The sequence below is a fragment of the Elephantulus edwardii genome, unplaced genomic scaffold (genome assembly GCF_000299155.1).
Source record: "Elephantulus edwardii isolate Elephantulus edwardi_28Jun2011 unplaced genomic scaffold, EleEdw1.0 scaffold00143, whole genome shotgun sequence".
Classification (NCBI taxonomy): Eukaryota; Metazoa; Chordata; class Mammalia; order Macroscelidea; family Macroscelididae; genus Elephantulus; species Elephantulus edwardii.
The window spans coordinates 2,357,277-2,383,179 of record NW_006399893.1 but is presented as its reverse complement, the minus strand read 5'-3'; the positions used below and the strand labels follow the sequence as shown (position 1 = coordinate 2,383,179).

At 39.1% G+C, this 25,903-nt stretch overlaps 1 protein-coding gene and 1 pseudogene across 1 annotated transcript in view; both read right to left on the bottom strand.

Moving 5' to 3' along the window:
* THSD7B (thrombospondin, type I, domain containing 7B) overlaps positions 1–25,903 on the bottom strand; it is a 1,033,118-nt gene that overhangs the window by 651,653 nt on the left and 355,562 nt on the right. Inside the window, exon 10 of the mRNA XM_006894459.1 lies at positions 2,165–2,294. Within this exon, the coding sequence (XP_006894521.1) occupies positions 2,165–2,294 (130 nt within the window). The remainder of the gene's footprint in view (positions 1–2,164; positions 2,295–25,903) is intronic.
* LOC102849127 lies at positions 20,157–20,785 on the bottom strand (annotated as a pseudogene).

Sequence of the window (25,903 nt, the reverse complement as noted above, 5' to 3'; positions counted from 1 at the left end):
TTAATATCCTTAATGTAAATATCTTTATTATAACGTGTATATAGCTTATAAGGTGTATGTATAGCTCTGGTGGCCTAGTGGGTAAGGATTTGTGCTGTCTAAAGCTAGGAAGTCTGAATTCACTAACTGCTCCTCTGGATAAAGATGGGCAATCTCTTCCCTTGTAATTTACAGTCTCTGAAAACTCACTGGAGGGTCAGTTTTGAGTCAGTCCTGATTTCACAACAGTAAGTTTGAGATTCTTTCGTTTAAAAATGTATTATTATTCTATTTTATATTCTATAATATGGAAGTGTGTGTATACATAAATGTACTATAAATAAAGGCACTCCGGTGGCCCAGTGATAAGAAGCTGTGCACTTTGTTCAAATCCATTATTTTCTCTGTGGGGAGAGGATGAGCAATCTCCTTTCATGTGATTTACTGCCTCTGAAAACCAGCTGGAGGTTCAGCTATGGGTTGGTTCGGACTCCAGGGCACACAGCAACACCAGTTTATAATACATACAAATATATTCTTTCCTTTGTTCTCTCAATATATGTATGGAGATATAGATATATATATATATAAAATTGTGCCTCCCAAAATTCTATGTAACTTGACAGGGCTACAATTATCAGTGGTCTGGCAGATAAATAACTATGTAATGACTCCCTAAGATATGATATAATGTCACCAGTCAATAAGATGTAAGGGGTCTAGGGTGGAATGCAGCACCAGTACTTGAGTAACAACACTGATGTGATCTCATACAAAAGGATTTCCCAATGTCAAAGGCTCTGTCTGTAGAAGTGGATAAAGAAGGAGGGATGGATCTCAGGACAACTAAGACAGAAGAACTAGGAGCAGTGTGGCCTTTGGGATTGGGGTCCTTGCACTGAGAACTTCTTAGACACACAAAGACTTCAGCGACATGGAGATTAACAAGCCCACAGATGCTGAAAGGAGAAAGGACCTTTGGCCAGGGATGACACAGTCATAAAGCCTTCCCATAGATCCGGCACCCTACAGTCAGCCTTGTTTTGGCTGTTGTGAGGTGCCCATCAGGTTAATGATGCCCTACAGCAACTCTGTGGGGCCACAGCTCTGAGGCTTGCCCTGTCTTGGCCATCCTCAGTCTCTGCTATGCTCCAGTCCACTGCTGCCCTCACTGTGTCAATCCATCTTGTTGAGGGTTGTCTTCTCTTTCTCGGACTCTTTATCTTTCCCAGCATGGCGTCTTTTTCTAATGATTGACTCCTGACAATTCGCCTAAAGTATGTGAGACAAAGTTTCACCATTTTTTGTTTAACACTTAGAGCCTCCTAAACTGTAAGAAAGTAATCTTCTGTTTATTCTCTGCCATGATCCCAGCTCATAACAACATCCCACCGTGATTTTTTTTCTTTTCTTTTTGAGGCTGTAAATCATTAACTAGAGGGGAATGCTCACTCCTCATAGAATGGCTGATGGATTCAAGCCACCAGTCTTTGCTTAGCAGCTTAACATGCTATGCCTCCTTACCTACCAGGGCTATAGATATAAAATCACAATTTGTATTTCTTTGGGTCCTGCATTTAGAAGAATTCCTGTGTGTTAGAAGCCTAGTAGCTCACTTAGCATTGTAGATAATGAATACTGAACTGGAATGAGGAAAGAAGGGCATTGTGAAAGGAATGGATGGTTGGAAACCATGTGTATGACAACTAATAGTCTTCTAAGGGGAATGATAGGGAAAGGGGAGTGAGGAAAAATGTACACAAATGAACAAATAATTAAAAAGAAAAAAAACTGAACCACAAAAAAAAATGTCTATTACTTTTGCTGATTCCCTTATTCACCCACCGCAGTGGTGTCAGAACCAGTGGGGTGTTTGGAGGCTGTAAATCTCAGCTGGGACAAGATTCCCCACCTCACTCTCACAGTGGATCTGAACTACAGAGTTGCATTCATTGCCTACGAGCTGGCAGCACAGCTATGCCACTACAGCTCCCATCTGCCAATGAGTCTTCCGTGTTATCGATTCCAAATATATTCCAGAAAAAAAGGGGAAACATTGAGGTATTTTAAGATGTAAAATATTGGCTCTTCTTCTTACTTTCTAAACAACCATATATTACATAAAAGGAAACACGTGATGACTTATGCCAAAGTCTAATGATTATTTAAATAGTTAACTAGTTACCGATAGACTGGGCAGAATGAAACATCTTCACATTCTCTCTCTTCAAATAAGGTATCTGGGCATTCTTGACCTCCATTAGCTGCTTCTTGGATAATAATCCTGTATCGAGACTGTTTTACTGTGGCATTTCCTGAAGTAAAGGAAAAATAAAATCATGTGATTCTTCCGGTGGATGTAAGTTATACTGGATACTGAGGCAGTGATAGAAGAATTACAAGGAAAGAGGTTAAGTAAGCACATGGGAAAGAACAATTTGGGGAAAGATTTTACTTCCATGACATGAATGAGTGGGGGTAAGCCATGGATCTAGAAGTGATTCATAGCTGGCCCTTCAGTGGCTGTTCAGAGGCTATAAATTACACAGGATGATACTGCCTATCTTTCTCCCTTGGAAAAGCCGGTGGATTTGAGCACCGTTTTATGAGCTACACTTAAGAACTGTGATTTCTAATTTATGTATTCTGCAATACAAAGACTGTTTTATATTATGTCTCATTATGTTTTAGTGTAGAGTCTAGTTAGAGTTCACATAATCCACCCCTCTGTCTGTTTTGTTAGATTTCCTGTGGCTCTGCTTCTGGAAACTGTATCACTAATACTCAGATAGCAACAGGGTCACTCCTAGGAGCTTCCAGACTGACTAGAAGTCATTCTAGTTCATTCTACTTCAGAACAGCATCCAATGCAAATGCCAAGAATCACAATAGCTTGATCTGCACTGATTACAAGGACTACACAGGACAAAGAGGAGTATGATTCCATTGTGCTGGGGTTGCCATGAGTCCTGGCCAATTCAATGGCGGATAACACAATAGTACTTTCTGTGACATAAGAGTCACATGACCTCATTTGTTGCTCAAATGTTGCTTAAACTTAAACAACAGATCAGGGACTTGAGATTCTACTAACAATTAAGTCCTGAGGATAAATGTCTTATTCCTCATAACCTAGGACATATGTATGCTATTGGAAATCAGGGAATAAAGTGGGGGGGGGAAGTGTATGCTATTTGCTATTGAAAAGAAGTGAACCAACCAACAAGTACTTAAAAAGACAAGTGATTTGTGAAAAATAACATATTAAAATTTGTAAATAAATCCATATAATTTTTTTAAAAGACAATATACCTATACTTGGACCAAGAGGCAGTCGTCAGAACAGAGCAGGGCAACACTGCCTGGTTCAAAATTGAGAAGGGTGTACGCCAGGGATGTGTCCTATCTCCATACTTTTTCAACCTGTATGCAGAGCAGATTATCCGAGAGGCAGGGCTCTATGAGGAGAAGCGTGGCATTAGGATTGGTGGACGATCTATCAACAATCTGCGTTATGCAGATGACACAACCCTGCTCGCTGAAACTGAGGACGACCTCATGCACTTACTGCAGAGGGTCAAGGACTGCAGCCTTCAGTATGGACTGAGGCTCAATGTCAAGAAGACAAAGATTCTCACCACTGGACCAATTGGTAGCATCAGGATGGATGGCGAAGACATTGAGATTGCTCACAGCTTCAGTTTGCTCGGCTCCATGGTCAACACTCTTGGCATCAGCAGCCAGGAAATAAAAAAACGTATTGCGATGGGAAAGTCTGCTGTTAGGGACCTCTCTAAAGTACTCAAGAGCAACGGTGTCTCTCTGGAGACCAAGGTGCACCTGATTCAGTCCATAGTGTTTGCAATCACTTGTTATGCATTAGAGAGTTGGACAATGACTAGGGAGGATAGAAGGAGAATTGACGCCTTTGAGCTGTGGTGCTGGAGAAGAGTATTGAATGTTCCATGGACAGCCAGGAAAACAAACAGATCCATCCTAAAGAGGATTAAAACAGGCTACTCTTTGGAGGCAAGGATTCTGGGGCTTTGTCTGACATACTTTGGACATGTTGTAAGGAGAGACAGGTCCTTGGAGAGGGACATCATGCTTGGTAGGGAGGAGGGACAGCACAGGAGGGGAAGACCCTCTATGAGGTGGATTGATTCAGTGACTGGGGTAATTGGGATGGGTGTGTCAGAGGCAATGCGATTGGCACAGGATAGAGCAGGGTTTAGGGCTGTTGTACGTAGGGTCGCTATGAGTCGCAAACGACTTGACGGCACACAACAACAACAACATATAGCATGGAGAGTCTAGAGAGCATATGCTGCATGAAATAACTCAGTCACATAAGAACAAATACTACATAAGGGCCACTAATGTGAAAATAGGATAACTGAGCAAGATATGTATAAATGTTCAAAAGGGTAAAGGGAAGGAAAGAAGTGAGCAGAAAAAGGAGGAAAATCACTAGAGAATAAAGAAATAGGCAAGAAGCAATAGGGACTTGAAAAGATGCAGTGATAATAGGCATTGATCAATAGTGATTATATGAAGTACAATGTATATGAATGATTGTATAAAAAAATTAATATAAATGGCGGGAAAGACAAGCAATGTTCACTTCAGAACGCTGGGCATTCTCTGTGTAATCTTTACCTTCTTCTGAATCAACAACAACAAATAAAAGTCCATTAAAGTGGTTTGCAATTGTTTCAATTATCATGCTCGAAGGCATTAAAGGACGTATGTGAAAGCAAAATTGTAAACTACCAAAACCTACAATTACGTGCAAATAAAAAGATCACAAGTGCTTGTAAGACATTGCAGACCACAGGAAATGTCAAGTTCAGTGTGAGGCGAGTGCAGAGTGCAGAGGATGAGAAAGCATTTCTGAGTTTAGAAACCAAAATGCAAGGAAGGAGGCAGCCATTATCCTGGGCCTTGAAGGTTGAATCGAGAGAGGGGTGGAAATGAAGGAGATTATGTCAGACCAAAGAGATTGAATAAAGTCAGAGACAAAAGTGAACATCCCACTATCGTCGGATGAGCATAAGGACTCTGGGTGGGGGTGCGGTGGAGGGGTGTAGAAGCAGAGAGATGAGGATATGTAGGTGGGGGGAGGGCGGGATTAATCATGAAGTTGTACAATTTGATGAGGGGGGTGAAGAAAATTGGAAGAATCTGTTCTGGAAAACAATGTATTCGAATTTTATAAATAAACCCGTATAATTTTTTAAAAAAAGAAAAAATTATGTAAATTTTGTTGAGGGATCATTCTCATTGATTTTCTCAGTTATATAATGATGTAGACCCTCCGTTAAGGTCTCAGAAGTTGCAAACCCCACGGGAGATGATAGAGCAGCTCAATGATTCAAATCACTTGCCTTTGAGTTGGCAGTTCAATTAATTATCCACTAGGAAGCTCTTTGGCCTAGTGGTAAAAAGCTGTGTTGCAATCCAAACCAGGCTGTGGTTCAAACCACTCTGCAGCTCCCCCCGGGGAACAACCATCCACCCACCAGGTCAAAAGAGCTCCTTCTTTTGTACGCTAGGTCATTTTGCAGTTCTATTTTTATGGGCCCTTCTTCTGAAGCAAGAAGTTCAATTTAAGGACCGTCAGAAGATAAAAAGAAGAGGGGAGAGGGAACATGATACGGAATGATACAACTACATTTGGAAACTCTGTGTGTGTGTGTGTGTGTGTGTGTGTGTGCGCGCGCAGAAGTGTGCACAATGAGGGGATAGGAAGTAGCATAAAGCATGGAGAGAGAGTATGAAGAATTGTGAGCAGACAGTATAGGGGAAAAAATGGAATGAATTGATAGATTTGGTACAGGTAATAGACCTGATAATAATAAATTTTAATTTCTACAAATGTAGTAAAGTAAGTAGAAGAGAACAGAAATAAAATGTGTCCTTTATTTAAACTAATAAGTGAACACGTATACTGAAAAAAATCACCTGTATAAAATGGCTTCCAATGAGAAGCAGTAGACTCTCCACCCCTGCCTTTCTCCTCAGAGAGAACTGCCCCAACTGTTTGCTATATAGTTCTGCAGTTAATTTTAAATTTATAAATATTATGCTATGACACTACTTTTCATTTATTAGTTTTAAATATCACCTCTTGGTTTCTGCTTTAACCGATGAGAACATACCTTTTAGGATATTTTACATATAATTGCATCACTAGTACTCCTCAATTGTTGTTGTTGTTGTTACGTGCCGTTGAGTCGCTTGCAACTCCGCTCTGTCCTGTGCCAATCGCACTGTCTCCGACACTCCCATCCCAATTATCCCAGTCACTGAATCAATCCACCTCATAGAGGGCCTTCCTCTCCTGCGCTGTCCCTCCACCCTCCCAAGCATGATGTCCTTCTCCAAGGACCTGTCTCTCCTCACAACATGTCCAAAGTATGTTAGACGGAGCCTCAGAATCCTTGCCTCCAAGGAGTCACCCGGTTTACCCCTTTCCAGGACAAATCTGTTTGTTTTCCTAGCAGTCCATGGTATTCTCAATACTCTTCTCCAGCACCACAGCTCAAAGGCATCAATTCTCCTCCTATCCTCCTTGGTCATTGTCCAACTCTCTAATGCATAAAAAGTGATTGCGAAGACCATGGCCTGTATCAGACACACCTAATGTGACCTCAGCCTTACCTTCCGATCTCTTGGGTCACACTCCTCTTTCCTGTCATCTCTCAGACAAGCCTCTGCAGGGTCCTCTGGTGCGCTCTTCCTCTTCGTGGTATCTACCTCCCTGCTAAGTGAATTAATGGCTGCCTCTACTGTTTAATCAGTTTCTCTGCTTTTTCATTCTTATTCATCAAGGTCCCTTTTCTTAAGCGCATCTAACTTTCACCCACTACTTATTTCTCTTCTTATTTCTGACAGAGACTTCTGGCCCACATTGCTGTTGAGTGGATACTGACCCACAGGGACTCCTGGAGGACAGTGTCCAACCGCACTCTGGGCTTCCTGCCCCAACTTTCTTCCTCAGAGGAGCTGGTGGGTTTGAGCTCCTGATCCTTTAATGAGCTGTCAAAGGTGTTTCAACAGTGCACCAGCAGCACTCCTTGCCAAGGGCTTCACTTTTAAAATTTCTTTTCTATCATTTTTATGCTATCTTGAGAAGGAGAGGCGATCAAGACATGTATGCATGTAATGATCTTGAGCTATTAAGAAGAGGTACAAAGTATTTTCCATTGGCTCCTGCCACATGTCCTCTTTGCCTTTTTTTCCCAACCTGCTTCTTATAATAAGAAGACTGAATTAAGAACTCCCTTGGCCACTAGTTCCTACTTGGGTTTGTCTAGGGAGGAGCACATTCTGGAAAGAGCTAAGAGGACAGGGAGGAATAGTGAGAGAACCTTAGGTCCTGTATAACTAACTCTATGCTGGCTCCCTATCTCTGCCAAAAGCCACAGTTCCTATCATGTAGCTTCTTCTATAGCTGCTCTCTCTGTGTTTCACTAATGAGTTCTTCCTCTTGCTGCTCTGCATACTTCTGAGCAATCTCAACTCCAAGGGTCATTACTGTGACCAATCAGTCAGGTCCTAAGGCTTTCTCTATTCATTTCTTTTTAGACAACCTCTGTGCTAATTTATCTCTAGTTGCTTAACTAAACTCAATGCCTGAGTCCATTTTGACACAGAAGGACTCTTCAGTGATTTCCAATTGACATTTCAACAAAACATGTAGCTCTAGACATGCTTATATAACCATGTCTGGAAATTCGGCAGACAGCCACATGGCCATCTGACTAGAAGAGATCAACATTTGTTCCTATACCCAAAAAATGTGATCCAACAGAAAGCATAAATTATTGTAGAGAAGGGTAGAGGGATGGTGCAGAAGAGGAAGACCTCAGATGAGATGGATTGATACAGTAAATGTGGCGATGGAGGTTGGTGTGTCGGAATTAGTGAGATTGAATCAGGACAGGGAAGGCTTCAGAGCTGCTGTACATAGGGTCGCTACGGGTCACAGGTGACTTGAAGGCACATAATAACAACAACAACATTGTTAATGTCACATACAAGTGAAGTCTTCCTGAGGATCATCAAAAAAAGATTGGAACAGTATTTATATGGGGAACTGCCAGAAATTCAAGGTGGATTTAGAAGACTTCATGGCACCAGGGATATCATTGTTGATCTCAGTAACAGAGTGAAAGCAGAGAATACGAAAAAAAATGTTGTTCGTATTGTATTGACTTATCAAAGGTTTCTGACTATGTGGATGACAACAAATTATGGCTAACATTAAGAAGAATGGGAATCTTGGAATACTTAGTTGCGTTCATGTGAAACTTTTACCTAGATCAAGAAGCTGCTGTCAGAACATAGTAAGGGAATATTGCCTAGTCTGAAATGAGGAGAGACGTGTATTTGGGCTATATCCTCTCCCCATATTCAATCTGCATGCACAACAAGTCCTTTGAGAAGCTGAACTATAAGAACTTGATTATGGCATCAGGATGAGAGAAAGACTAGTCAACAGCCTGTGTTATGCAGATGACATAACTTTGATGAAAGCATAGAGGACTTGAAACACTTGATAAGGAAGGTTAAATATTACAGTGTTCAATATGAATTACATCACAACATCAAGAAAACAAAAATCCTCACCACTGGGCCAATAGGCAATATCTTGATAGCTGGAGAAGACCTAGGAATCATCAATTATTTCATCTTAATCATCAATTATTTCATCTTGCTTGGATCTACAATCAATACTGTTGGACCAATAGCCAGAAAATCAAAAGACGGGCTACACTGGGAAAATCTGCTGTTAGGTTATCTCCAAAGTCCTGAAGAGCAATGATGTCAGTTTGAAGAAAAACATGCATCTAATCCAAGTCATAATTTTTTTATCCTTTATTTTTTTTCTTTTATATTGGTTAGCTCACAAAGTTCATATACATTGTGCTTCACAGTATTCTTCATTCATATTGGGTCCCACACCATCATTCCCAAGCAATATGTTTTATAAAATTAATTACCATTGGGCCTTGTTTATCACCACCCAATCTTTTTACTTCTCCACTGGACCATTCCTATTTTCTCAGCCCCTCCCTCCACCCACCACATTGTGCAACCCATCCTCACCTTTCTGCCCCCATCCCTTCCCCACTTGGGTCCCCATACATGTTTTATTAGTTAGCCTTTTATTTTTACAGTAATGGTCTTATGCTGTATTTGTCCTTATGAAATGGAGTTGTATTTGTCCTTATGAAATGGAGTTTGTTCACTCAGCATAAAGCTCTCCATTCTCTCCCAAGTTATGTAGTACTTTTAAAAATCGGTCGGTCCCTCCTTACAACATGACCAAAGTATGCCAGATGAAACCTCAATGCTCCTGAATGCGAATGTATCATAATTTCTCAGTCCATTCAGTTGTAGCTGAAAATTTGGGCTATTTCCATGACCTGGTGATGGTGTAATTTTTTCAATAACTTGTTATGCAGCTGAAGGCTGGACAATAACTAAGGATGACAGAAGAAGAACTGATGCCTTTGTGTTGTGATGTTGAGAAGAGTGCTAAACATTCCAAGGAATGTCAAAATGACAAATAAATCTGCCTTGGAAAAGTGCAGCCAGGGTGCTCCTTGCAGGCAAGGATAGTGAGGCTTCATTTCCAAAGGCATGTTGTCAGGAGAGGTCAATCTTCCGAAAAGGAAATCATGCTTGGAAAGGTAGAGGGTCGGCATAGGAGGGGAAGATTCTCAGTGAGATGAAGTGACCCAGAGACTGTAATGGTGAGCTTGAATACGTTAGGGATGGTGAGGATGGCACCAGATAGAGCAAGGTTCAGATCCATTGTTCACAGGTCACCATGAATCATAAGTGACTCAACAACGCTTAACAACAATAACAAATCATTATGGGGGAAAATCGCCAATCTTTCTCCCTCAGAGAAGCTGGAGAATCTGAACAGCTGACCGTCCTGTCAGCAGGGCAACACGTAAGACATTACACTGCAGCTAGAAATAAAGTAAAAGAGGAGAAAATGTTCTTTAGAAAAGAGAATATTATTAATACATCAGTTACCATCGTTGCCTTCAAGTTGATCCTGATTCCTGGCAAAATTGTACATGCTCAGAGTGGAGCTGTGCTCCACAGGGTTTTCACTGGTGGATCTTTGAGAACAGACCTTCAGGTCTTTCCTCTGCAGTGCTTTAAGGTGAAAATGAAGATTTAACCTTTTATTTGGGTATCAAGCTTATCATTCATTGGGATTACCCAGTGACACTATATAATGTACCTCGTTTCAAATATTATTAAGGCCCTGTAAAGAGTATAGATACAAGTATAACTAAAACAGTGAAGCATAAAAATACAAAATCTGGCTAAAGATTATTAAAAAAATGACTGTAATAGTACATCAGCAAGGATCTGCAAGAAACTCTAACTAGATATAGAAGAGACCATTGAGAGAGGGATATCATTGTTGATATCAGATGAATCTTGACTGAAAGCAGATAATATCAGAAAGATTTTTAACTTATATTGTATTTTATTTACTATGTAAAGATATTTGACTATGTGAACCACAACAAATAAATAACACTGAGAATGCGAATTCCAGAACACTCAATTGTGCTCATGTGAAACTATGGAGCAATTATGAGAACAGAACAAGGGAAAACTGCATGATTTAAAATCAGTGAGAAGCTGGAGAATATTAAGAAAAAGACATTAGAATTGTAAGAAGACTGACCAAACATCTGCATGGTGCAAATAACACAAGCTCGCTTGCAGAAAGTGAAGAAGACTTGAAGCACTCATTGAAGATCAAAGACTGTAGCCTTCAATATGGATTACATCTCAACTTTAGGAAAATAAAACTCATCACTGTGCTAGTAGACAGCACCATCATAGATAAAGATTAATATTATTAATTATGTCATCTTACTTGGATTCACCATCAACACCCATGATAACAGTAGTTGAGAAATTAAAAGAGGTGTTGGCCTGGGAAAATCTCCTGTGAAGAACCTCTCCAAAGTTATAAAGAGAGCAAGGATGTTAGTTTAAAAACTAAAGTGTACTTGATCCAAGCCATAGTCTTTTCAATTGTTTTCTCTACATGTGAATGCTGGACAATGAATAAGCATGATAGAAGATGACTTGAATGTTGGACAATGAATAAGGATGACTGAAGATGACTTGATGCGGTGATGGGGAAGAGTACTGAATAGAACATGGACTGCCAAAAGAGTGAACAAATCTATCTTGATGGCAATGCAACCAGAGTGCTCTTTAAAGTACAGGATGGTGAAACTCTATCTCATTCACTTAGGGCATATTTTCTGAAGGAATCAGTCATTGGATAGAGATCACTCTGGGAAAAGGGACTCAACAAAAGAGAGGAAGACCCTCCAAAAGACAGATTGACACAATTACGACCACAACAGGCTTGATCATGACAGAGATCATGAAGATGGTGCAGAATAGGGCACGACAGAATGAAAAGGAGGGACCGTGATGTAGAATAGATTCTGATCTGTCGTTCGTGGGGTTTCTATAAGCCGGAGTCAACTTGAGGGTATCTAACAACAACAGTACCTTCAACTGAATAGTGGGAAAATCTTTGTAAATACAAACTATTGTCTTCCACTCTTAATTAAGTGCTACTTCACTATCTTAATTTGAACATTATCACTTCTTCTTGGGATGTCTGTGCTTGAGTGTTTGTGTATGTATGCAAGTATGTATTTCGTCCAAATGTTGTCTCAAGAGACCAAAATAAAAGACAGAAAGACGAAAGAAAAAAACAAAAAATCAAGACACATATCTTTCACACTGAAAGAAAACCCTTGAATGGGGCCATATCTAGGATATGAATCAATGCTTCTCCTTTCGAAGCTGCAAGTAAGCCCATGTGCATGCATGCACACACATCCACACTTCACAAAGATAGTGTGTTTTATGATGTTATTATTAAAAAATTCTAACCATTCCAAGTTTGGAGTTATATCCTTAAGTATAAGTTTATACATACTAATATTAGATCAGATCAGATTAGATTAGATCAGATTAGATTAGATTAGATTAGATTAGAACATGCTTTATGGATGTTTAGGGACCTCCGATGGCCTAGTGGGTAAAAAGCTGCCTTGAGAGACCAAAAACAGTGGTTCAAATCAACCTGCTGCTCTCCAAAAGAAAGATGATCCATTTCTTGCGAAAGGATTTATAGCCTCTGAAAATCCACTGGAGAGTCAGCTGTGAGTTTGTTCCAATTTGGAGGTAATAAGACAAAGAGTGAAGCTCAGGAAGTTCTGGCAGTGTACTCTGAAGCAGATGTATTGCTGACACGATGGTCCCTCCTTCTTATTTTCCTGTAGTCTCTTTATGAAAAGATCCAGGACACGTATGTCCACTGATGTTTGTTTTAATCCTTGCTTGGTGATTTTTAGGTAAATGATTTACACTTCTTTCATCATCTAGGGAGCTGCTCTGTTAATCGAAACATTGCACATTTCTGAAGGCTTAAATTTACCAGTGATTTCTTCGGAACAAGATGAGTAATCTCCTTGGCAATTTACAGCACCCCCCAAAGCAAAACAAAACGAAAAACCAAAACCAAAAGCCAACAACCTGCTAGAGATCAGCTGTGAGTCAGTTCTCACTAGCTAACAAGTGAGTTGAATTGTTTTCATAGATCTGTTGAGGTACATGGTGGGAAGGATGGATTCTAGGGTGAAAACAAATCTACAGGTAAGATTAAAAAAAAAAATGAATAAATGTGCATGTCTTTGATGAGAGAATCCTGGGAATGGGAATAAGTGCTGGGCTCTATGTTTCATGCAACAGCTTCTGAATCTGCGTGTATAAATCTTTGTAAGGGTGTATTTCCTCAAACCTTAAACTGGTTATAGTTGGTATTCATGCTTTTGTTTTGTTTTACAATGTAGAGTTTGTAATCAATGTTCTAAAACAAATTATGTATGAATGGTTGAATTCATATTCATACCAATGTGTTCTGTAAACTTTCACTGAAATCATAAAAAGAAGTGAAAAAAAGGAATGTGCTCAAGACATATATGATTAACACAAACTCCTTACTCTTGACCCTCTTCTGATTTGCTCCAGCATGACAGACAACATCGTGGCCTGTCAACACTGGACAACGGGCAGCTTGTTAAGAGTAGATAGTAAAGTAGAAGAGAGGAGATTGAATCTGAAGAAGCAAATATAAGATCTCTACCATTCTATCCATTATATTATAAGACCTATTCTTCTATTCTCCTTTTTACTGATTTTTATTTGAATGAAAGTCAGCAATGCCATTTTAGCATTCAGTTTTAAAGAATGACACTCATTTTTTCCTTTTTTATTGATATTTAAATGAAAGTTTATAAAGAACTTGGGTTTCCAATCATTCATTGTTGTACATTTTCCTCCCTGCCCCCCTCACCACCAGATCGCTTTTTCTATGGGGAAAAAAGTTTTTTCATTGTTATACCATAATGCCCCCTCCCCCTGGACCACTTTCTAATGCTCCTATTCTGGACTCTTGCCATGCCAATAATACTTAATCATATATTCCTTTTATACAGTTTTCGCCCTCATCTGTTTCAATGCCATGTACATTATTTATCCCCTCTTTTCTTAATTAGTTTTTCCCTAGCCCCCATGTCAGTCCTGTTTTATAACAGTGGCATTATGCTATATTTGTCTTTTTGTGATTGAGATATTTAACTCAGCATAATTTCCTCCAAGGTCACCCATTTTATGTAATAATTCATGAATCCCTTGTTTTTCAATGCAGCATAGTATTCCATTGCATGAATGTATCCATTAATTTGCTGATATGCACTTGGGTTGTTTCCAATTCTTTGCTATTGTGAACTAAGCTGCCATACATATGGGTGTGCATACATCTGCTTGGTTCCTTTAGGGTATATTCCCAGTTCTTATGATGAAAGGGAGGGCCTCAGATTATGGTTGAATTGATCGAATAATGTAACTATGATCAAAAAGATACAGAATCAGCTACACATTTGATTTAGTAATGTCCTTGTGGTAGTGTACCATTGACTTGGAAATGACCCGTAGGTGACCTTCTGGCAGGTTTTCAGAGACAGTTTATCGAACAGGCAGAGAAAGACTGCTGTTGTTCTGGAAAAGACTGGCATAGATCTTCACAGAGAATCATTAAATAGCCCTTAGTGTTTAAAGCCCACACATATATTTCTTATGTTTAGTTTTTTTATCTTTAAATTGCAATTTTCTCCGTTATTTTTCTGTCATTAATAACTTTGATTTAATTATACCTGCTAAGTTGGTAATGATAAAATATTCATAAAACAAAACTAAATTTAGACCCGTTGTTTATTAGTCTTAATCATTCTTGAGCAGTTTACAAACAAGCATGTTAATTTATTGTAATTTTTATGTACAGCTAATGAGGTTGGAAACATCTCTCAAGAGTGCTACAAATAATATTTTTATTTATGCTGAAATCTTCTAACAGCAGGGCACTACTGAAAGTAAGATGTGTCCCTTAGAAATAACAGAAGAACTCCACCCACTGGGATACCCTGTGTTATGCAAGTGTAGATGACACAACCTTCTTCTTTGAATGTGAAGTGAGCTTAAGCATTTGTTGCAGAAGATCCAGGAATGCAGCTTTCAGTATGGATTGCATCTCAATATCAGAAAAAAAAAAGAAGATTCTTTCCACGGACTGACAGGTAGTGTCATGAGAGGAAATAGAAACTGTCAACAGCTTCATTGTGCTTGGATCCACAATTAACACCCTTAGTACAGTCAGGAAATAAGGAGACACACTGTCCTGGGGAATATCTGCAGTTAGGGACCTTTCCAAAGTATTAAGGAATAGTGATGTCAGTTTAAGGACTAAGGTGCGTCTAATTCAGGCCAGTCTTTCCAATTACTAGTCATGCATCTGAGACCTTGGCAATGAATAGGATGGCAGAAAAAGAATTAATGCCTTTGAGCTGTGGTGTTGAAGAAGAGCACTGAACATCCAATAGATGACCAAGAAAATGAACAGATACGTCTTGGAAAGGGTGCAGGTGGAGCTCTTTGGAGGCAAGAATGATGAGGCTTCACATCATATCCTTTGGACATGTTGCTAGGAGGTGCTATTCCTTGGAGAGGGACATGATGTTGGGAAATGTGGAGGGTCAGCAAGGAAAAGGAAGACCCTCAACCAGGTGGATTGATACAGTGACCGCTGCAATGGGCTCTTGCGTGTCAGGAAGTGTGAGGATACTGCAGGACAGAGCAGGGTTCAGATCTTTTGTTCACAGGGTTGATATGTGTCATGCTCAACTCGATGGCACCTAACAACAACAACATTGTCCTTCTGTTCACAAATGTCCTATCATGACTGACTTAGGTTCCTCAGCATACTTTTTTCTAGATACAGCCATGTTGTACAGTATCACAAATACTTAATAATTTTTAAGTGTAACATAATCTTTTTAGTGTTCTTTTTCTCCCCTCAAATATCATTGTGCTACTGGTAAGTCCTCATTGACCCATGCTTCATGGTATCTGTTTGAGTTTTTGTCTTTTCCTCACACTGCTACTTTTTTCTTCTCCTCTTTACTTAAAGATCCAGTTCACCATTCAAAATAAAGCTAGGCATTGTTGGTCATTCTTCTCTAATTGACCTTGAATAAAATATGTTACCAATGACATCTGGACTCATACATTACATATAAAGCCCTTCTTGGATTTGGGTTATATATCTAGTACCTTTGAAAGCAGGAGTGGCGTCCACTTCCTAAATAACATGCCTCCAGAAACTCTATGAACTTATATAAATGTCAATGCCTGTGGTTGTAGAAGGGGTTCAGGCCTTTTGTTTATGAAGTCGTTATGAGTCATGCTCTACTCAAAGGCAATCAACAACAGCAACATCTAGGACCTGCTGGAAGTCAAGCCTCAGCACCCTTGCCTATAAAACCAGCTGGATAGAAGTAATATCCTACAACAGCTCTAAGAATTAAATGGAATGCTGCATGGAAACTACCTTACCAACACATTGCTTGGCTAAAATTGAGTATAGTATAATGAGAGTTCATAAGGAGATAAGAGAAAAAAAATATAAACACAACAGTAGAAGCGAAGTTTTAATAGTTAAGTAGCTCTCATGGAACCAATGTCATGATGTTGATGTTGTTATGTGCCATCGAGTGCCTTGTGACTCTTAGCGACCCTATGTACATGTACAACAGGCCTAAACCCTGCTCTATCCTGTGCCAACCTCACTGTCTCTGACACAACTATTCCCATTACTCCAATCACTGAATCTCTCCATCTCATTGAGGGTCTTCCTCTCCTGTGCTGTCTCTCCGCCCTCCCAACATGATGTCACACTCCAGGGACTGGTCCTCCTTACAACAGGCCTAAATTATGTCAGACGCAGCTTCAGAATCCTTGCCTCCAAGGAGAAGCCTGGTTTCACCCTCTCTATGACAATCCTGTTTGTTCTCTTAGCAGGCCATGGCATATTCAACACTCTTCTCCAGCATCATAGCTCAAAGGCATTAATTCTCTTTTTATCATCAGTGACTGGGATAATTGGGATGGGAGTGTCAGAGACAGTGCGATTGGCACAGGACAGAGCGGAGTTTAGGGCTGTTGTACATAGGGTCACTATGAGTTGCAGGCGACTCGACGGCACATAACAACAACAACAACAATCACTGTTCAGCTCTCTGATGCATAGCACGCAGTTGCAAAGACTATGGCCCGGAACAGGTGCACCTTATTCTCCAGCCTGACATCATTGCTCTTCAGGACTCTGGAGAGGTCCCTGACAGCTGGCTTTCCCAGTGAAATTTGTCTCTTGATTTCCTGGCTGCTGGTACCTAGAATGTTCATTGTCGAACCAAGCAAATAAAAACTGTTAACTATCTCAATCTCGTCAGCATCTATAATGATGCTGCCAGTGGGCCCAGTGGTGAGAATCATTGTTTTCTTGATGTTGAGCTTCAATCTATACTGAAGGCTGCAGTCCTTGACCTTCTGCAGCAAGCACTTCATGTCCTCCTCAGTTTCAGCAAACCTCATAATAGGTGAAGAAAATACTAAACGGTTAAGGATCATTTTATTTGGACTACAAAAAACTAGCCAAGGTAGTTGTTGTTGCTATGTACCACTAAGTTGACTGACTCACAGAGACCTTACGAACAATAGCTCTGGAACCTTCCCTATCTTGAGCCAATCTCACTATCTCTAACACACCTAACCCCCCCCCACCTCGATTGTCACAGTTCTGTGTCAATCCATCTCCTCAAGGGTCTTCCTCTCCTGTACTGATCCTCTACCCTTCCAACCATGACATGCCCAAAGTATATGAGACAGAACTTCATAATCCTTACTTCTGAAAATAAAATCTCTCCAGAACAGACCTGTTTGTTCTCTTGGAAGCCCAAGATATGTTCAAGACTCTTCTCTGGAACCATAGCACAAAGACATGAATTCTTCCTCTTTAATCTTTAGTTATTGTCCAGCTCTCAAATGTGTAGCAAGTAGTTTAGAAAACCATGGCATGGATCAAGCAAACTGTAGTCTCTAGACTGACAACATAGCTCCTTAACACTTTGGAGAAGTCCCTGAGAGCAGAATTTCTCAAAGCAATGTGTCTTTTCATTTCCTGACTGCTGGTGTCAAGCAAGATGAAATTGTTAACAAACTCAATCTCTTCTCCATGTATCATCATACTGCCAATTTGCTTGATGGTGATAATCTTTGGTTTCTTGATGCTGAGATACAATCCGTATTGAAGACTTCGGTCCTCGGCCTTATGTAGCAAATGCTTGAGGTCCTCCACAGTTATGTATAGCAAGGTTATGCCATTTGCATAAAGCAGGTTATTGATGAGTCATTCTCCAATTCTGATGGGACATTCTTCTTCATAGTCCAGTCTCCTGAATGATCTGTTCCTCATACATATTATTAAGGTATGGGAAATGGACACATCCCTGACATACTCCTTTCTTCATTTTGAACTGCTTAGTGTAACTTTGAACAATTTATGACTGCTTCCTGGTCTATGTCTAGGTTTCACATGAACACAATCAAGTGTTCTGGGTTTCCCATTTTTTTCAAAGTTAGCCACAATTTGTTGTAATCCACACAATCAAATGTCTTTGCACAGTGAAAAAAAATACAAAAAGATATATTCCTGGAACTCATTGCTTTCAGCCAAGATCCATTTGACATTGGAATTATATCCCAAGCATCAACACTTCTTCAAAACCCAAACTGTATTTCTGGCAGTTCTCCATCAATGTATGTTTCCAGTAGTTGGTTTTTTAAAATAATCTTCAGAAAGACTTGGAACTGTTTTTTGGAGTTGGGATAAATATGGGTCTCTTGCAGTCAGTTGGCCAGGTAGTTGTCCTCCAGATTTCTTGGCACAACCTGGTGAGCACGTCCAGGACTGCATCTGTTTGTTTGAATATGTCAGTTGGTATTGCAGCAATCCCCAGGGCCTTATTTTAGGATACTTCCTTCAGAGCAACTTGAATTTCCTCCTCTATCACAATTGCTTCTTGATCACAAATCATTCCATTAATTTCTTCTATGTCAGTCAGTATTTTTGGCACAGTGACTCTGTGTGTACCTTCCATCTTTTTTTGATGCTTCCTGGACTATTCAATATTCGCCCATATAATTTTTTTTATTTTATACTAGGAAATGTCCACCACAGTTAGATATTTTAATAAAGTTACTCAAGACGCTTCTTTTCTTAAAGCACTTCAGAAAGTAGGTCGAGAAAGAATGACTGACATCATGTTTCTCAAACGTTTGCAAAGGTTAGCAAAGAGCTTGAATCTGCAGATGAAAGGGATGTCACAGAACTGAAGAACTGGCCCTTTCATTACTGAGGTCCTGAATGAACTTAGGTCTTCATTTGCTTCCAGTCACTTGACCTCCTCCAGTATTCAAGATGGACAAGAGGCTTCTGACTTTTCTATAGGTTTTTCCTTTGTATTTCAGTTATCTACCCTTTTTACTAAGGTTTGTTCTTCTGAAATTCACATACTCCTGATTTGCTTTTCCTTGGAACAGGCCAATGTGGACACAAGAAACCAAAGTGAAAGTAAATTCATACCAACAGGAAAGGAAAAATCTTACTTGAGACTCATGTGTACTATTTAGTTAATTTTAAGGTTCTGCTGCATAACATCGACATTTTCACAGAACACATGGTTCTCAAGTGAGGATTTTAATGAAACTTTCCATTAAGACACTGCAGAAGATGCCATTCTGTCAGGAAAACATATTAAATACCAAAACTTTCCTCTGTTGTTATTTGTTGTTGTGTACCAAAGTGACGGAACTGACCCATAGCTGAGCCTCGGGTGGGTTTTCAGAGGCAGTTAATCCCACAGAAGATCGTCCATCCTTCTCCGGTGGAGCAGCTGGTGCTTTGGAGATTGCAGTTCAACTTCTTGCCACTAGGTCACCAGAGCTCCCTACCAGGGATCTTTCCTTGGGTATTGAGATTGCATTCATCCAATAAAAGGGGTCAGGCACAGAGAGAAAACCTTAAAAGTATCAACACCCATGTTTATCGCGGCTTTGTTCACAATAGCAAGGAGTTGGAAACAACCTACTTGCCCATTAACAAATGAATAGATAGAGAAGCTGTGATATATTCACACAATGAAATACTACGCTGCATTGAAAAACAAGGAACTCATGCAATATTATTCAAAATAGGAGACCCTGGAGGACATTATGCTCAGTGAAGTATCTCAGTCACAAAAGGACAAATACTATATGATGCCACTGTTGTAGAATGAGGCTGACATCGGGGTGGGGGTAGGACTGAGAAAAAGTGTATAAATTATGTTTACTGCATTGAAGCCAATGAGGGAGAGAATAGTTTAAAATTAATATATTTTAGGGCATTATGATTATCATAAGAGTCGGGAATGAGGGTTGCAGAGTGGAGTATACTTGGGGTGGGGTTGTGCGGGGGAGATTGTGTACCAATGAAGGAGTTTTTCTTTTGCTTTTGAAGGAGCGGAGCAACTTGGGGATGGGTGTGGGGTGGGGTGGGAGAAAAGTGCAAGAATGAATGAATGGAATTCCAAAATCTCTGTAGATGTTCATTGAAAATAATAATAACAATAATAAAAAGAGAAAAAAATGTCACAAATATACCTCAACAGTTAATTTTTAGCCAGTCTGGCCATGAAATCTTTCCATTCTTCCCTCTTCTTAATGATGTATGTAGATATGAGGAGTTGCAGTAGTCCTGGCTGCTGTCCAAAGAAGCTAGGGGCCAAGTCCTCAGTGTTACCTATCACATACATGCCACAGTTACACAGCTGAGCAGTAGCTTCCTCTTCCACAAAGGCCACTCTGTCTCCTTTTCTGCCTAAGATAGTTTCCAGTCTCTCTGCTACCTGCTTTCTATGGACCAAGTTGCTTCTATTCTGGGAATCATAATGAGAAAAGTTATTTTTATCCTGAAGATACAGCAACAAAATCCAGTGGGATCCCCTAGCAGCTCAGTTGGTATTATAATTGATGGCTGAAAACATAACTTTCTTGTGGAGGAGGCCCAGTGGCTCAAGGAAGATGGCAAACTCTGCTGAGTTACTAATTCATTTGATGAACTGGGTGGCTTCTGGGTTAACAACAAAGACTCTGTCAGCACGATCACAAAACTGAATGGTTGCAAAATACTCAAAGCAAATCCAATAATATGGTCATTGGGCCAATCTGGAGGATCCAACAAGGAGACATCCTATTGCCACAGTAAACTGTCCATGTAACTCAAGACCACATAGTCCATCATTTATGGATCAGGACTGCTCCAAAATTCTAGAATCTGCCTCAGGCCTCACCACTTCATCCAGCCTTCAGCACCTCTACACTGACCAAAAAGTCTCAAACCCAGAGTTTTCTTCCTCAACTTTGTGACATTCCTCTCTAGCAGAGGGAAAAGCTAAGGCAATGTGTTAGCTCTACCTTAAGGTGAAGAAGAGAAGTCCTACAGCATCTTTTTTTTTTTTTTCAAATAAAATTTTATTTTAATTGTGATTTTAACTGACATTTACAGAGAAGTTAGATTTTCATTCATTCATTGTTGCACATTTTACACTCCCCTTCATTTCCCCTCCCCCAGTTCACTTTTAATTTTTAATACCCATTCATTGTTGCACAGTACCTATCTCCCCCACATTCAGGCTTAAGTGTGTTCTTCAATTCCTTCAGCTTAAGAAACATTTTGTTATAATATTTTGCTATAATATATTGTCTTCCAGAGCTGGCTTATGAAATATTCTCTTCATCCCCTTAACTTCCTGATATCTTCCTTTTGCTCTGGCTTTTTGGTTTTGCAGTACAACATTCAATGTTTCTTTCGACATTCATCTCAACCTTTTATTCTTTCTCTAAGTAATAACATTTTTCATTCTTTATGAATGATATTCTTGCTATCATCTCACAGTTCATCCGGTTCAAAGCCTCAAATCAGTTCTGGAGATGATTTTTAAATTCAAGTGGGACAGATGCAAGGTTATGTTTTGTTCCTTGGGGATTTGTTTCAATTTTCTTTAGCTTCAGTTTAAACCTACACGAGTTATTGATGGTCTTTCAACAATCAGCACCTGGCCTAATTTTCACAACTGATAGTTAGCTTCTCCAAAGACTGATATAATCAATTTGAATGCAGTATATTCAATCAGGTGAGGTCCAAGTATATAATCACTGCTGTGTTCCTTATAAAAGATGTCTGCAATGAATAAATTACTGACCATGCAAAATTCAGACATCCTATCTCCAGCCTCATTCCTGTCACCAAATGCATAACTTCTGACTACTGATCCTTCTTCCCTATTCTCAACTTTTGCTTTCCAATTACCAATTATTATCAATGAATTTTGTTTATATGTTCAATTGATTTCCCAAGTTTGTAGAAATTTTCTATTTCCTCCTCTCTGGGTCTAGCTGTTGATGGATAGATATATTTTAATGATAGTTGTGTTAAGAGGTTTTCTTTGTATGTATATAGATACTATCCTGTCACATTTCAGGATGCATCTAGCAATGGTCTTTTTTTTAACCCCATTTTCCCTCTTTTTCATTCTAAATATAGTAGTAGACCATATGATTGTTGAATTTAAAATGGCATATGCCAATCCATCTCAGCTCACCAGTGCCTCATATGTCAATATTTATGTGTTCCATTTCTTTCTTAACAATGTCCAATATTCATATTTCCTACCTTCCATGTTTCAATTATTACTGGCTGTTTATAACTGTCCTTTTCATTTGTTCTTACCAATATGAGGGCTCAGCCTCCAGTGCTTTATCATCTACTAGTCTAAATGTGTTCTACTGTTCATGAAAAGAAGGTGAGAAGGGGAGAGCAACTTAGTGATTATCGATGAATCAAAAGATTTGTTGTAATGGATAATCTTGTCAAGGACCTCTTTAAAGGTGCTAAAGAGAAAAGGTATCAGTTAAAAAGCCAATGGCAGTCTGATTCAAATCTTGGTATTTTCAATTGCTGCACATGCTAGTCAAGGTGGCAATGAAGAAGGAAGACCAAAGAAGAGTTGGAGTCTTTGCATTGTGTTGTTTTTAAACAGCATTCACTGTACCATAGATTACTTAAATAATTACTAGATTGTTCCTGGAGCAGGTACAGCCAGCGTACTCCTTGAAGGCAAGGATAGTAAGGACTTTGTCTCATACATTTTGGGCATGTCGTCAGGAAGAGCCAGCTCTTGAAAGGGGACATCATTCTGGGAAAGGTAGAGGCTCAGAGAAAAGAGAAAGAACCTCAATGATATGAACTGACTACTGCAGTGGGCTCCTTCACAGCAGAAATTTCAAGGATGGGGCAGGATCGGGCTTGGCTTAGATCTGCTGTTGTATGTAGAGCCACTATGTGGCAGACTCAATACCCAACAACATTTAATTATTTTTTTTATTGTGAATTTAATGAAAGTTTAGAGAAAGGTTAGATTTTCATTCATTAATTAATGTACATTTTGCTTCCTCACTCCATCTTCCCCCCTCACTCTGTCGACTATGCAATGCACCCCTTGTTCCAGACTTTTATCATACATATATGCCTGATCATATATTCCTTTCAGATAGTCTTTCCCTCATCTGTTCCAATGCAATGTTCTTTATTTATGCACTCTTTTCTTACTCTTCTCCCAGTCTTCCGTGTGGGACCTATTTTATAACAGCAGTATTATCCTTTTGTTACTGAGATATTTCCCTCAAGCATAATGTCTTCCAGGATCACCTGTGTTGTGTAATGTTTTGAGTTCACTGGTTTTTAATGCTGAATAATATTACATTTTGTGAATATACCATCATTTTCTATCTATTCATTTATTGATGAGCACTTAGTTTGCTTCCTTCTCTTTGTTATTGTGAACACCACAGCTATAAACAAGGATGTACAACAACATTTTAAACTCTTTCTAAATAAAAAAAGGTAGGAATGTCTATGTGGCCTTCTATTCAACCATGGTATATTTGAAGAGAAGTAGACCACACAATGGCTTAAAACCATTTTTCTTTTTCTCTGCTCATGGTAAAGAGTTACTGTCAATGTAAAGGCAAGCTTTTGAAATTCACCAGCTGCTCCAAGGAAGAAAAATGAGCAATCTCCTTCAGAGAAATGAAAAAAAAAATCTCTGTAAACCTGCCAGAGAGTCAGCTATGAATTAGTTCTGACTACACGGCACACAACAACATCTACATTAACCTACAACTATAAGACAATTTGGGAGCTCCTGTGGCCTAATGGTAAGGAGTTGCTCTGTCAAGTTGAAGGCACATGGTTCAAATCCACCAGCTGCTTCACAGGTGAAGATGGACAGTCTCCTCCTATGTAATTAAGCTGCCTATGAAAATCTGCTGGAGGGTTAGCCACGTGTTGGATCCAAATCCACAGTTTAACAAAAATTCTTGTATTATTGGAGTGGAAAAGATTGAGTGATAAATAATTCTGCTTTCTCAAAATATTCCTTATTAAAGCCTGTAGTATTGGTTGAAATATTAGCAACATCTATATTTACTCTAGAAAATATCCATTCTTTTACTAAAAAAACTGTATAATCATTCAAGAAATAAAAAAGAGTACTACATACATTTGCATATAAGAAACAGTACATTTTACTGCTGATTTTAGAACAGGGCAGCATTTTTAACATGTGGGAAAAGCAGAGTGTAGTAATTATCTTAACATTATCTATTAAATTAGCTCACTTTAAGTTTTGCCTCAGAATTCTGTTTGAGATCAATCTATGCACCTACAGAAGAGGGTGTGTTTGGTATTTGGGTTTTTTTCAATCACAGTTGCTTAATAATCATTAAATGAAAAATAAATGGCAAGAGTTATACAGAGAATGTATTACAATAATCCACTAGAACTACTTTATATGTATTGCCATGAAAGTAACAGACACTATAATTATAAAAAAGTGATATTTGATAAAAATGACCATTGATCTGAAGAGAAACTAACTTTCAGTTGGCAAAAATTCCAATTGAATATTAAGAAGTCCAAATCAATCCTACAGAAAGATAAGGGGGACAGGATGACACTGTGCAGACTGACGGTCATTAACACTGACTCCTCTAAACAAGTGCATAATTGTTGGGTTTCAAACAGAGTTGATTTCCTGGGAAAAGTACAAAGCAGGGATTCACCACCATCCTAAATCCTTTGGAATTCTCAGAGGGAAAGACTTACCACCCAGAGTGCTGTCATTGTTGATAAATATTTATTGGGTGTCTGCTTCATGTAAGAGACTTGCATAGGGACTATGTGAAACATACATATATATATACACATTATTAAATCTCCCCAGTGAAGCACAAATGAGATTTGATGGATGAATAATAATGGACGTTTTCTACAGTTTTAGAAGCCCTCAGAAGTGAAAAATCTAAACTTCATATTTATTATTGAAAGGCCATCAGTCCAGTATATCCTCTCTTTTTTGAAGGAAAATTGAAGGGTTTAAGTGATAAAAAACAACAATGCCCTAAATGATTAATGAGTAGGAAGTTTTATTTATATACTTTTATCATCTTGATGTACTTATATATAACAGATAGATAAAAAGCAGTCTTCTCTTTCAGAACTCCCTGCCAGCCTAAACTTACAAGTGTTTCAAAATGAACAGATTCAAAGACCTTGTCTATATACAGATAAAATTATACAAAATTGGCACATTTTTCTGCTAAAATTTCCATGAATGTGAAATGGGCTCCAAGTTATCTGTATCCTTCTTTCATTTTAAAATGTTGCCTGAAAAAATTTATTCTACATTCTTAAATTTTCATAGCTATCATTCATTTTGCGAGAGCGGCCAAATTCAATGGATCTGGCAACAGACAAGACCTCTAGGGCCCTGATTTCTAATCCCAGCTCATTACTGAATTGCTATATGACCTTGGGCAATGCACTTAATCTTTCAGAGTTTCAATTTTCTTATTCGCCCTATGTGGGTAATAATGCCAAGCCAATGCACAGGACAGCTGTTAGGAATGCCTAATTAAGTGGAATTTAAAGCATTTTTGCAAACGTAAAATATATATTAAACTAATAAGTGAACTTGAAGTGTTCTATGTGCAAGGCTCTAAAACAAAACTCTTGAAGGAGTAGCCCATGTATACATCTACTTAAAGTAGCAGTTATCAAGACCAGTAAATAGTTTTTCTATGACAAATACAACATATCTATGTTATTGTTGTTGGGTGCCACTGAATCACTTCCATAGATGATCTAATAGTAATAATTTCCAGTGATCCCAAATTTCTTCTATTGCCAACAAGTGCTCTTAAAATATCTCCAGTTTATGACTGAGATGAGAAGGATCATCCTGGTGGAGGGTGGAGCTGGGAAGCAAGGGGGTAATGGCACTGGGCTAAGGGTGGG